This window comes from Rhinatrema bivittatum, chromosome 2, assembly GCF_901001135.1.
Source record: "Rhinatrema bivittatum chromosome 2, aRhiBiv1.1, whole genome shotgun sequence".
NCBI classification, from domain to species: Eukaryota; Metazoa; Chordata; class Amphibia; order Gymnophiona; family Rhinatrematidae; genus Rhinatrema; species Rhinatrema bivittatum.
Window position 1 is genome coordinate 696,513,969 of NC_042616.1, and position 13,642 is coordinate 696,527,610.

Below are 13,642 nucleotides of genomic sequence, written 5' to 3' on the forward strand. Positions count from 1 at the left end.
TGCCACCTCTGCATCCACACCAAATCGCAGACAAATGTTGTGTAGCATGCAGCAGGCAACAATTATGTTCACTACCTTTTCTGCACTGTACTGCAGGGCTCCCCCAGAGTGATCCAGACATCGGAAACATCCCTTCAGAATCCCAAAAGTCTGCTCGATCACATTTCTGGTGTTGCCGTGAGCCTCATTGTAGCATTTTTCGGCCACAGCGCTTAACATCATAAACACTATCATATACCTTACATCCCAGACCTGCACACATGACACATGATATAGAATCACAGGCCGTAGCCGTTGTCACTTACCAAGTAGCCAGCCTTCATCGCACTTCCCCTCAGGGAAATGGGTCCCCAGAGATGAATGTGCCAGAATGTAGGCATCATGGCAGCTCCCAGGAAACTTTGCTACAACATTTAGAATTCGAAGGTTTACATCGCAAACAACTTGAACATTCATTGAATAGAAGTGCTTGTGATTCCGGAACGAACTCTCTTCCTCTGACCTTGGGGTTAACACAATATGGGTGCAGTCTATAGCACCCACACGTTCGGTATCTCTGTAATACCCATGAACTCACTGCGTATCTGTTGCAGCTCCGCTGGATCCGTAGGATATACGATGTACTTCCTCATCCGCTTCATCATGGCCTTCAAGACCTGTGCCAGATGCCGTGAAATAAAGGCCTGTGTTATACCTGCAATGACACTCATGGGGTTTTGAAAACTTCTGGTACCAAAAAAAACTTAAGGCACCAAGAGGTTTCGTCAACCCTGGCACAGCGTAGTGGCGATTCGCCAGGAGTTCAAGGTCGCAGCACAGATCTTCATAGAGGAACAGGATTGCCCGTGAGCTCAGCTGGTAGGTTCGGACTACATCTTGCTCGGACATGCCAAAGAGAGTTGTCCATGGGTGAATGATATGTCCTGGTCTGCCGATGACCCAGTCCTGTGCCTGCATGAAAAACAACAGAAGAAAATCCAGTTTATATAGGTACAGGACATATAAATAGTTTCACTCAGTACATTAATGGATATGCTCCAGTGTGAATTCTCTGGTGTACATAGTTTTATTAAAGTATGGATTCTCAGATGAGCTATGCGTTCTTATTAAAGCTTTTACTACAATCAGTACAAATATATAGAAGCGGAGCCTCAAGGATGCCTAGTTCTAGACGCAGCGGCTTCCTTCTCTCCGGCGTCCGTAGAGGCGTCCATGTCTGCGCTGGACCCGCGGAGCCTCAGGACGCCTAGTTCTGGACACCGGAGCTGGACCCGCGGAGCCTCAGAGTCACCCAGAGTACCATGGATACTCACAAAAAAGAACACAAACATACCTCCTCTGGTCTTGCTGCTGGTTTCTCCTGTTAGCTGTTGTCTCTAATCGGCCGTCTACAATTCGCTCGCCAAGCATTTCTTATTCTGGTTCTCATCCGAATGAAAAAGATTGCCAAAGCCAATATATACATGTTGTCCATGATGCTGTCTGGTCCGATGCTGACTGTCACAGAGCACAACACCACACTAACGCCAGGGTCAGGTAGGCGGTAAATAAAGAGGTTAAAGACGCGCTACTTTGGGCGCGCGTTACTGTATCGAGGGGAATAGCTAATCCGATCATTAACATACTATATATATGCGGCGTGCACTAATGGAAACGTGTCTTTTTTGGCATGCGGTAAGGACACTTAAAAGCCGATACTGAATTGCGCGTCTGGCTTACGCGCTTAAAATGTGCATCTAATGAGGGTTAAAAGACGCTCGAGCATGGCTGCGCTTTACTGTATCGGCCTGATAGAGAGCCAAGAGGACGTGAGGCCACCAAGGAGCCTGAGAATGGAGCACATGCTGGGAAAATCCCAGGCACACAAATTGAACAGACTGGAAAGTTTTAAATGATGACAGTTTATAATCACATATTTTTTATGTGATATAGAATTATGAGGTTTAAATTAGTGCTGTGCTTTACAGTGTACCTAACCCAGGATGGCAGCAGGATTCTTGCACAGATAGAGGGCATAAGAACTGTAAACCAAGAGAAAAAGAAAAGAAAGAACTGTGGAACTGGAAACCTATTTATTTATGCTATTCAACCACACTGTTTGCAGTAAAGTATTATTTTTGGACACTCTCTCAATGGTCCCTGTGTATTCTTTGGCACTCAACAGTCAGCACATAGCACCCAGCACTCAGCACCAAGTGTAAAAATTCACCTAGCCAGGGAATTCAGTGCATGAAGCTAGCCACCCTGCAACGGGACCTGAGAGGACTCCTTTCTACCTCTAGTCAAAAGGACCTGCACCTTGGGAAGGGAAAAGTTAGAGAAGCTATCCAGGGTCCCTGCCCTGTAGCGCAGACACATAACTTTATGTACCCACAGGTGCTGGGCTTGCACATCGGGGGTGAGATTACAATTATATTCACAGCTTGCCTAGCCGCTGAAATGAGTAGTTTGGAATCATTTCTCTCTGTCTGCCCTTTATTTAAATGCACCTGGGCTACTTCTGCTTTTATCACAACTTCTCTAACTTCCCCTTTATGTCAGTATCCTTTAAAGATACCTTAAAGATACCTCACTCCAATCGCCTTTCCCTCATGGTCTAGTTTAAAAGATGTTTTATCTCCTTTTGAAATGTTAGCACTAGCATAACAAAGCTCTGTATGCTATTACTGTGTGTGTGTGTGTGTGTGTGTGTGTGTGTGAGAGAGAGAGAAACAAAGCTCCTTTGTCCATACACACACACACACACACACACACATACAGACACACTCTATAGTATGCTAGTTTGTGTGTGTGTGTGTGGTGCAGGATATGAACAGGAACTAGTTCTGAGGGGAAGAACGAGAAATTGCTCCAAGCTTATCTCCTCTTTCGCTTTCAGTTTGTGGACAGGCTCCCATCTGTCCTGCGATACTGACCAGGAGAATCGGTAGTGCTTTTGGGGTTTTTTTTAACCATATTTAGGAAAGAGACAGGGCAAAGGCTAGTATAATAGTTGTGTCTATGTATTCACTGCTCAGGACATCTGCCAGAGGGAAAAGATGAGTAGCGGTGAAGACAGCAGCAGCAGCAGAAGCAGCAGCAACACCCCGTCGATGTGTAGCTGTTGTTGTGCTTCCCGTAGGTCCTCTTCCTCCTTTCCCAGTGGCTCCGGACAGAGCCCAGCCTCCTGCAGCAGCAGCAGTAACAGCAGTATATGTTGTGCCCTCCCCAACATCCCCTACGAGAAGCTCAGCGGCCTGAGCTTTCTCAGCAAAGGAGCCTACGGCACAGTCTTCACAGCTTGTCATTTGGACTGGAGGGTTTCGGTGGCTGTCAAGAACCTGGAGATCCAGCGCCCGCTGGTAGAGAGGTGAGTCCGACTCCTGTACCCAGGCTAGTGCATTTCTAAGCTGATGGCAGAGTCCAGCCTTCTTCAACTGGCAAAACTTTCATGGGATAACAGAAAGGAAGAAGGGTGCTCAGATAACCAGCTTGACTTTCAACTTGTTAGAGCTGTAGGAAAATGTAAATTGAATTTTCTTAATTCAGCATTCTTTTTTTTTTTTTTTTATTTCTTCTGAAGGAAATTTGTTTTCCATTTGGTCAAAATATGTAATGTCTTTTAAAGTTTTCTTCATAAAAGTTTCTTTATTTTCTTGCGTTGCTTGCTTTAGGCTGCCACAGTACATGGTGCGGTTATGAAATAAGGGGATTTTCTTGTATATTTGTACACACTGCATATTTACACACGTCTGAGTGCGCGTTAATAGAGAAGAGGATTTCATGCAATTAAAAACAACTCGCTGATTCATAGCTATTTTATTTTTCTATTGCACTGTAGGCAGTGGCATATGATCAATGTCTGTGCTCACAAGCCAAACTTTTCAAAGAGGGCCCACCATCAGGCCCAGCACCACCGAGTGTGCAAACCATGCAATTGCACAGGGCAGCACATCCAGGGGTGGTGGTGTCAGGAGTAGGTAAAGGCCTGTGCTACCATCAGTGGACCTGATCCCACTGGCAGTGGAAGAAGCAGGAAGCTCATGTGGTCGCCGGTAGACTCCATCTCACCGGCGGCAAAAGAATCAGGAAGCCCATGGGGCTTCTGGTGGACCCCATCCCACCTAGAGCAGAAGAAATAGAAGGCCTGTGTGATGCTGGAGGGCTCCATCCCACTAGCGATGGAAGAAGCCCATCCTGCAGCTCTTCCTCGGGCACTGGTCCTGCGGTAATTCGCAGTGCTAGCACTTCCTGTATTTTCATCTTGCAAGAAAACAGGAAGTGCTAGCACCATGATTATTGAATTACCATGGGGCCAGCATGCAGGAAGAGCTGCAGAATGGCCATTCTTCCCCAAAGAAGATGGTACAGGCTGGCAGCAGCTGCAGAGGAGGAATGACCCATGGACCCTGACTGCCTGGTCTGTATGTGTGTGTGAGTGAATGGGAGGCTGCCTGTGGTGTGTGCGTGTGTGTGAATGGGAACCTGCATGTGATGGGTGTGGTGTGTGTGCGTGTGTGTGTGTGTGTATATGTGTGTGTGTGAGTGAATGGGAGGCTGCCTGTGGTGTGTGCGTGTGTGTGTGAATGGGAGCCTGCATGTGATGGGTGTGGTATGTGTGCACATGCATGCATGAGATCCTTCCTGGGATAGGCAGTGTGTTTGTGTAAATGGGAGCCTGCTGCCTGACATTGAGTGGATGTGAATAGGAGGCTGCCTGTGATGGGTGTGTGTGTGTGTGTGTGTGTGTGTGAGTGAATGGGAGGCTGCCTGTGGTGTGTGTGTGAATGGGAGCCTGCATGTGATGGGTGTGGTATGTGTGCACATGCATGCATGAGATCCTTCCTGGGATAGGCAGTGTGTGTGTGTGAATGGGAGCCTGCTGCCTGGCATTGAGTGGATGTGAATGGGAGGCTGCCTGTGATGGGTGTGTGTGTGTGTGTGTGTGTGTGAGTGAATGGGAGGTTGCCTGTGGTGTGTGCATGTGTGTGTGAATGGGAGCCTGCATGTGATGGGTGTGGTGTGTGTACACATGCATGCATGAGAGCCTTCCTGGGATAGGCAGTGTGTGTGTGTGTGTGAATGGGAGCCTGCTGCCTGGCATTGGGTGGATGTGAATGGAAGACTTCCTGGGGTATGTAAGTATGAATGGGAGCTTGCCTGTGGTGTGTGTATATGAGCATCCCACTTCTACGACAATCTCAGGGTGACTGGAAATCAAAAGTTCCCAGGTATGGAGAGCGTGAATTTTTAAAATCCTTTTTAGTTTTATTTTTCAGGTGTTATTTAATGTGTCTGCTGTTTTGAAATATTTTATTGGTGTTTGGGACATTAAAAAAAATTGTATGTGAGTTTTTAAGATTTCGATCTTTTATTTGTCTTCTATTTTTGGAATGTTATTATTAGATTTTTTTTTTACTTTCCTCAAACATCAAACAATAAAACCAAGAAATAAAATAAATACATAATCATTATAGTAAAAAAATACTAATAATGATGATGGTTCTGGTTTTTTATTGTTGCACTGCTTAGATTGTGTGGCTTCTTGTGGTTTCCAGTTCAGGTTTGATCACTTTTATATTTCTACTTTATGGACGCTCTATTCTGTATTTGGTGAGGGTTATTCATGTTCTGCATGTGTGACTGAGGTGAGGTATTCTCCTAAGAGGAAGTGTATTAGTGTTTTAGGGCTTTTGGAGGGTCAGCCCACACACAGCACACGTTACAATAGGCCTAATACCATATGAGTTTCAAGTGTGTTTTTGCAGGGATTTCAAGTTGGCATCTCAGCAGTGCTGTAAATATAATTTAAGTGATATTTTTACCTCAGAATATGGTACTTTGATATTTTTCATGTAAAATGCTATTATAAATGCATAACTGTGGGAGTGGAACAGGCCGAGGAGGGAGGTAGGGAGGTGGAGGGGCATTGTGCAAGACTATTAGGTTTGTCTGGGGGGGGGGGGGGGGTCAGTTTTTAAAGTTTGTATTACTGGAAGAAGCTGGCATTTTTTTGATGAGCCCAGGACAGACAATGGAGCTGATGCGGGTTAAATAGGCACTAATCCACCCCCTAATGCAAAAGGGGGATTAGCGCCTATTTAACCTGCATAGGACGTGGAGTGAATGTAATAGCGCTCATCAAATGCAAATGCTGAGCGCAGATAAAAGAAGTACAAAAAAGCAGAAAAAACTGCTTTTTTTTTCTTTCTTTTATTAAGTAAAAAATAAAAAAAAACTCATCAGACCGCCGAGTTATGAAGACCGACGCCAGTAAATTCGGCGTCGGTCTTCATAACCGGCAGCCGCGGCGGGGTCGCGTTAGCAAGGAGGCGCTAAGGTCACGCAAGACCCTAATTTTGGTAATGCATGGCGCCCCCCCCCCCCTTGCGGGCGCCATGCGCACGTTAGGAAAGCGGGCGCTGACTTTTCAGCGCCTCCTTTCTGCGCTTTATATTGCACCGGCCTCAATGAATGAAGAAGGGGGGAGGGAGGTGGGGCAGCGCAGCCATTATTTGTACAGGGGCAGCTAAAACGCCAGCACCGATCCTGCCCACCATGGCTCATTCAGTGGAGGGGGGGGGGGGGCGCGGGGGCACCACAGTGAAATTGTGAGAGTGGGTGGATGGAGTCCCTCCAATGATCTGGCTCTTCTACTCAACTGTCAGAGCCAGGCTGTGAGCCCCAGTACCTTTAAAAGTGGAAAGTTCTGCCTCTTTCATGGGTTTTCCTTGGAAGCAGGAAGCCCGGCTCACAGACTCCCTACACCAATTTTTCCTCCTGCCCTCTTGCTGCCACTGCACGTTGTCCGCAGGCTCTAATCGGCTGTTCTGAGGCGATGGACCACTGGCCCCTTTTCCTGCTTGGGCCCCTCTCCTCCCCCTCACACTGCAAAGGATGCTCAAGCAGAATTTATGCCACTATGGCTGTCGGAGCATGCAATGCCATGCTGTATGCTTACACATCTGTTCTGAACTATTAGGAATTTTATGTAAGACAGCAAACGCAAATTCAGAACATTATACAGGAAAATAATGTGACAATATTTAAAATATGGTAATAGTAAATACATCAAGAATTCTATATTTACTATTGCTTGGAAATATTAAATTTACAGTACATTCCTGAAGAATAGTGCTTGACATGCTAAATTCAGGCGTGTGGTACAGTATCATTGATAGCATAAATTACATAGAGTTACTGAGAGCTGCCCTTTCATTCTTCCCCTCCTCTCCACTCTCCTCCCCTTCCCTGGCTCTTTTTCTAGTCACTGGCTCCAGAAACACGTTATTCCTCTGCTTCCTGCCAGCCAGCCAGCATGTGGCCAGTTCTTCTTCTTGCCCCCGGCATGAACTGGCTCTTCCGTCAACACTTCATTTCCTCCTTCTGCTGGCCCACATTGCAGGGCCATCTTTAGGTCTGTGTGGTGTAACTGCTGTGGGTTCACTCAATCTGTGGGGCACGGTGTGGTCACGGTATGCAGCAGCCTAAAGACGGCCCTGTTGCCATGCATTTTGACCAGAGTGTAATGTATCTTCCTCTTTTCTGTCCAAAGACCTTTTGAGTGTTAAAGTATATATCAGGAGCTTGAGAATCTCTGCATGGATCATCTGATGAAGCTCCTAGTTTTATACCAATATCCTGTCAATCAAATCTAAAAATTGAAAACAAAAGTTTTGGCTTGGGGAGCTGATGACCAGATAATGTTATATCAGAGGTAGGAGCACATTTAGGTTAAAATGTGTTTTTTGGCTGTCTCAAACATCATACATGCTAATACTTTGAAAACTAAGATTAAGACATAATCTCTGTTTCTGTCACAAATATGTCTCTAGCTGATGTCTGTTCTTGAAGACCTTCTCATTGACTGAATTTGTTAAAAGTTCATAACAGACCTTAAGCTAGACTTGCTTACAGGTCGATACAGTATGGTGCGCTCCGGTTGGATGTGCGTTTTTGATGCGCTAGCTTTACCCCTTATTCAGTAAGGGGTAATAGCGCGTTGAAAACGCGCGTCCAACCCCGCCCGAAACTAATAGCGCCCGCAACATGCAAATGCATGTTGATGGTCTTATTAGTTATTCCAGCGCGATTCAGAAAGTAAAATGTGCAGCCAAGCCGCACATTTTACTTTCAGAAATTAGCGCCTACCCAAAGGTAGGCGTTAATTTCTCTCAACTCCGGGAAAGTGTACAACACCCCTCCGACTTAATATCATGGCGATATTAAGTCAGAGGTCCCAAAAGTAAAAATAATTTAAAATCAGCCCACGGCTCGCAGGTTGAAAACCTGACACTGAAATTTTGCCGGCGTCCAGTTTCCGAACCCGTGGCTGTCAGCGGGTCCGAGAACCGACGCCATCAAAATTGAGCATCGGCTGTCAAACCCACTAGTGTCCCTAGCGCCTCCTTTTACCACGGGCCCTAATTAGCATAATTTTATTTACTGTATCGCATGCACAGGACACTGACGCGTTTCTTTCTGTATCAGCCTGTTAGTGAGGCTAATTCATCAGCAGTTTTCCATGTGCCCATGAAAAAAACAAACAACTAATATTTCTTTCACAGACTCTGAGCAATACTGAGCAATACTGCTGTGCTTCCTAGTCAGCTTTTTCTTCATAGGCAGCGTCCTTCTATGGAAAGGAAGGGGTTAATAAACATGTGGATAAAGGTGAACTGGTAGATGTAGTGTATTTGGATTTTCAGAATGCGTTTGACAAAGTCCCTCATGAGAGGCTTCTACGAAAACTAAAAAGGCATGGGATAGGAAGCGATGTCCTTTCGTGGATTACAAACTGGTTAAAAGACAGGAAACAGAGAGTAGGATTAAATGGTCAATTTTCTCAGTGGAAAAGAGTAAACAGTGGAGTGCCTCAGGGATCTGTACTTGGACCGCTTTTCAATATATATATAAATGATCTGGAAAGGAATATGACAAGTGAGGTTATCAAAGTTGCGGATGATACAAAATTATTCAGAATAGTTAAATCACAAGCAGACTGTGATACATTACCGGAGGACCTTGCAAGACTGGAAGATTGGGCATCCAAATGGCAGATGAAATTTAATGTGGACAAGTGCAAGGTGTTGCATATAGGGAAAAATAACCATTGATGTAGTTATACGATATTAGGTTCCATATTAGGAGCTACCACCCAGGAAAAAGTTCTAGGCATCATAGTGGATAATACTTTAAAATTGTCGGCTTAGTGTGCTGCAGCAGTCAAAAAAGCAAATAGAATGTTAAGAATTATTAGGAAGGGAATGGTTAATAGAACGGAAAATGTGATAATGCCTCTGTATCGCTCCATTGTGAGACCGCACCTTGAATACTGTGTACAATTCTGGTCACCGCATCTCAAAAAAGATATAGTTGCGATGGAGAAGGTACAGAGAAGAGCAACCAAAATGATAAAGGGGATGGAACAGCTCCCCTATGAGGAAAGGCTGAAGAGGTTAGGGCTGTTCAGCTTGGAGAAGAGATGGCTGAGGGGGGATATGATAGAGATCTTTAAGATCATGAGAGGTCTTGAACCTCTTATGTGACTCGGTTATTTACACTTTCGAATAATAGAAGGACTAGGGGGCATTCCATGAAGTTAGCAAGTAGCACATTTAAGACTAATCGGAGAAAATTATTTTTCACTCAACGCACAATAAAGCTCTGGAATTTGTTGCCAGAGGATTTGGTTAGTGCAGTTAGTTTAGTTGGGTTCAAAAAAGGTTTGGATAAGTTCTTGGAGGAGAGGTCCATTAATGGCTATTAATCAATTTTACTTAGGGAATAGCCACTGCTATTAATTGCATCAGTAGCACAGGATCTTCTTAGTGTTTGGGTAATTGCCAGGTTCTTGTGGCCTGGTTTTGGCATCTGTTGGAAACAGGATGCTGGGCTTGATGGACCCTTGGTCTGACCCAGCATGGCAATTTCTTATGTTCTTATGTTTTTATGTAGGAAACAGAAGGTAGGATCTAATGGTCAGTTTTCCAAATGGAGAAACCTCAGGGATCTGTACTGAGACCAGTGCTGTTTAACATATTCATAAATGATCTGGAAAAGGGAATCATCAAATTTGAAACAAAATTATTCAAAGATGACACAAAATTATTCAGAGTTGTTAAAACTGCAGCAGATTGTACTTGTGAGACTAGGAGACTATCCATCTGCATAGCAAATGAAATTTAATATGGAAAAGTCAAAGTGGTGCATATAGTATAGCCCCCACTTCAGTGTTAGAGCTGAATTTAGTGCAGGGGGCACACTCAGTCCCAGGACTCAGTCTCTTGCACAGTCCTTTCAACCCCGGTGTGTGGATTCTCTTGATGAGAGGGGTCTTAAGCTCCTGGAACCCACTCTCAGTCCAGATAATTTCTTGCGGCTAGTACTCATGGTCTGTTGTTTCAGATGGTGGATGCTTTCACTTGGAAAAACAAACAAGACACCTGGAATGGTAATCAAACTTAAAACTTTACTGCAACAAAAATTAAACTTGAAAGACCATTCAAAATAAAGTCTATGATGCTTCAAAAAATTAACTCAGAACTTCATAGTGCCTGTTCTCACTTTGTTGTTCTCTGAGCCAGTATCTCTATGGGGTAGGGACTTTTGTAAGATCCACACTCCTGAGTGACCGAACAAAAAGACGAGCTCTCAGTCTCTGATGGTAATCAAAATCAGGACCTTGAATGGCAAAGTCCCAACACATCCAGAAATTCAGTTCCTTTCAAAACACTTATCTTCTCTCAAACAAATGCAAAAGCCATCCACTTCACCTGGGAGTAAGGCAGGCATGGCACCCAGACTCTCTTTCCCTCAGGGGGGTTCCCTCCTAAACCTTGAATCAAGTCCAATGAACCCAGAAATACTTCTCTTCACCAAAATCAGTCTGCCCAGCACCTTCACCCCTCTCTTCTCCAGGCCAAGGGGCAAAGCCAGGAACCTCCAACAAAATGCCTCTCCCCTTAGCACCAGCTCCAACCCAGCTCCAACCCAATCTGCTCTCTTCACATGCTCAGCCTGAATATATAGGACCAAGCTGACCGATCCCAGTCTTGAGAGAAGGACACTTCTACGGATGGTCTAAAAAAAAAACTTCATAAGAATTGCCATACTGAGTCAAACCAAGGGTCCATCAAGCCCTTCAAGTCCTTAGTGCTGGTCAAAAAGGTTAAAATTTATCAGTAAGGGATTGGAGTATCGCAAACAATAGGAAAGAATAATTCCATCTGCAGGTACACAATCCTGGGGTATGTATTGGGAGTTGTCAGGGTCTGGTTCAAATACCACGCAACAGTCATACTTTCCAGTAAGATTTAATGGAAGCAACAAACGTTCAGAATATAACATGAGTTTCCTGACTTATAGGTATAAAAAAAACAAAACAAGATAGTCTAGTAATGTGGATTCTCTTACTGGATAGGCAAAGGGGAAGATTCAGCCCAGCCCTGTGTATCCAGCATGACCCAGTTTAGGCCCCTCATTTAAAAGAAGCTGCGCAGGCAGAGTCTGATTTGTCATAACACTACCCATGAATACCTAACGACCAACAGTACTAGCTGCTGTCTCACTTCCCACTAATTGGGTAACTCTTTGTTAGAGCTTCATCCCCTTACCTCTAGAGTCAAGAGTTCAAGACTCCCCATGTACCTTACAGAAGTCACATAGCAAAGGAAAATGACTTTGGAGACTTTGTTGATAACACAGTAAAACCTTTCCTTGCATTTTCATCAAAATATGCTTCTTAACAAAATTAACCCCTACACCCCTGGCAAAATCACCATAATCACTAGACAGAGCAATCACTGTGTGTCTGAACCCAGAAATGGAAGAACACTCACAGAACCCTCATACACCTACCACAGGCCACCCAAAACCAGAATGTTATGCCTCACACACAAGCCAAACAACACAGGAAAATGATGCAGCTCCTAAGCATCCACAACAAGGCAGACCTACTTACAGATGACCTGGCAGATATCCTGTGAATAACAGAAACTTGGGCACAGAAAGTGAACATGCCCCATATCAACCAAATCTGCCCAAGGACCTCTCATTTATCCATATGCCCCATGGGAATAAAAGAGGCAGAGGAGTAGCAGCCTTCAACAGAAACACTCTTGAGTCTGTATTACATACCCCTACATGGGGACCACAAGAAATGGAATAATCTTCCTCTAGGTCAACGCCCATCCCAAATTGGGGATCCTTCTATGATACCATTAACCAACAATCACCACTGTATGACTTTCTACAGTTCATATCAGAGATCATCATGGAAAACTCTAGGGCATTAATCCTATTAGACTTCAGTGTCCATGTGGATGAGCCACGATTGAACATCACACAAGAACTCTAGCAGCAGTACAGGCACTAGGCCTAATCTAACTGGTAAGTGGTGAACCTACCCACTCAGCAGGACACACCTTGGATCTGGTGCTTGCCCCACTTCAATTCCTAAACAAACAACTAATCAAGAACCTACAAACCACTAGGGGTGTGCATTCATTTTGAACTTAAATGTAAAACGCAACTTTTTTTTTTTTAACTTAAAAAAGTGATGAGGCGAAAACGATCGGATTTCCAACTTATTCAACATAGCTATGTTGAATAAGTTGGAAATCACGATTGTTGATCCTAAATAAAAATTTAAACCCCTCACCCTCCTTAATACCCCCCCCCCCTCAAGACTTAGCAAAACTCCCTGGTGGTACAGCAGGGAGTCAGGACGCCATTTCTGAACTCCTTTGCGAGGAGCACGTGACGTCGGCCAGCTTGGGGGGGGCCTCCTGACCCCCCCAAGCTGGCCAAAAGTTTCTTTTGGGTGCAACGAGGGTCCCGGAGCAATCGCGCGGGGAATCACGTGACGCCGCGTCACTCCGACGTGACGCCGACGTCACGTGCTCCCCGCAAAGGAGTTCAGAAATGGCGTCCTGACTCCCTGCTGTACCACCAGGGAGATTTGGTAAGTCTTGGGGGGGGGATTAAGGAGGGTGAGGGGTTTAAATTTTTATTTGCACATATGGACATAGACTCAACTTATGGAATTCTCCATATGTCCATATTGACCGCAAATGGGACCCCCTTTCGACTTATGGATTTATGAACATAAACCTTTGCTCTGCACATCCCTACAAACCACCAAACTCTCCTGGACAGACTATTGCCTCATGCATTTTGAAGTACACCCACTCCCACCAACTCAGAAAACCAAGCAGGAAGAGACCACCAGATCTATAGTTACTAAAAATGAATGTCTAACAGAAACTTAGGTACAAGAATAGTGAAAACTATTCTAAAGATCAAAATCACAGAGCATATAGAAAGACGGTTTAATGGAACACAGTCAACATGGATTTACCCAAGGGAAGTCTTGCCTTACAAATCTGTTTTTTTGTTTTGTTTTTTTTAAGCGGTTAATAAACATGTGGATAAAAGTGAATTGGTAGATGTAGTATATTTGGATTTTCAGGCTTTTGACAAAGTCCCTCATGAAAGGCTTCTATGAAAACTAAAAAGCCATGGGATAGGAGGCGATGTTCTTTCATGGATTACAGACTGGTTAAAAGACAGTAAACAGAGAGTAGGATTAAATGGTCAATTTTTTCACTGGAAAAGGGTAAACAGTGGAGTGCCTCAGGGATCTCTACTTGGGCCGGTGCTT

At 44.6% G+C, this 13,642-nt stretch overlaps 1 protein-coding gene across 2 annotated transcripts in view; it reads left to right on the forward strand.

Moving 5' to 3' along the window:
- The first annotated feature begins 2,829 nt into the window (after positions 1 to 2,829).
- Positions 2,830 to 13,642, forward strand: part of RIPK2 (receptor interacting serine/threonine kinase 2) — a 155,418-nt gene continuing 144,605 nt past the window's right edge. The window contains exon 1 of one of the 2 annotated variants that reach the window (XM_029591619.1): positions 2,830 to 3,349. In XM_029591619.1, the coding sequence (XP_029447479.1) occupies positions 3,039 to 3,349 (311 nt within the window). In that variant the 5' untranslated portion in view covers positions 2,830 to 3,038. The remainder of the gene's footprint in view (positions 3,350 to 13,642) is intronic. The other variant, XM_029591620.1, reaches the window with a different exon arrangement.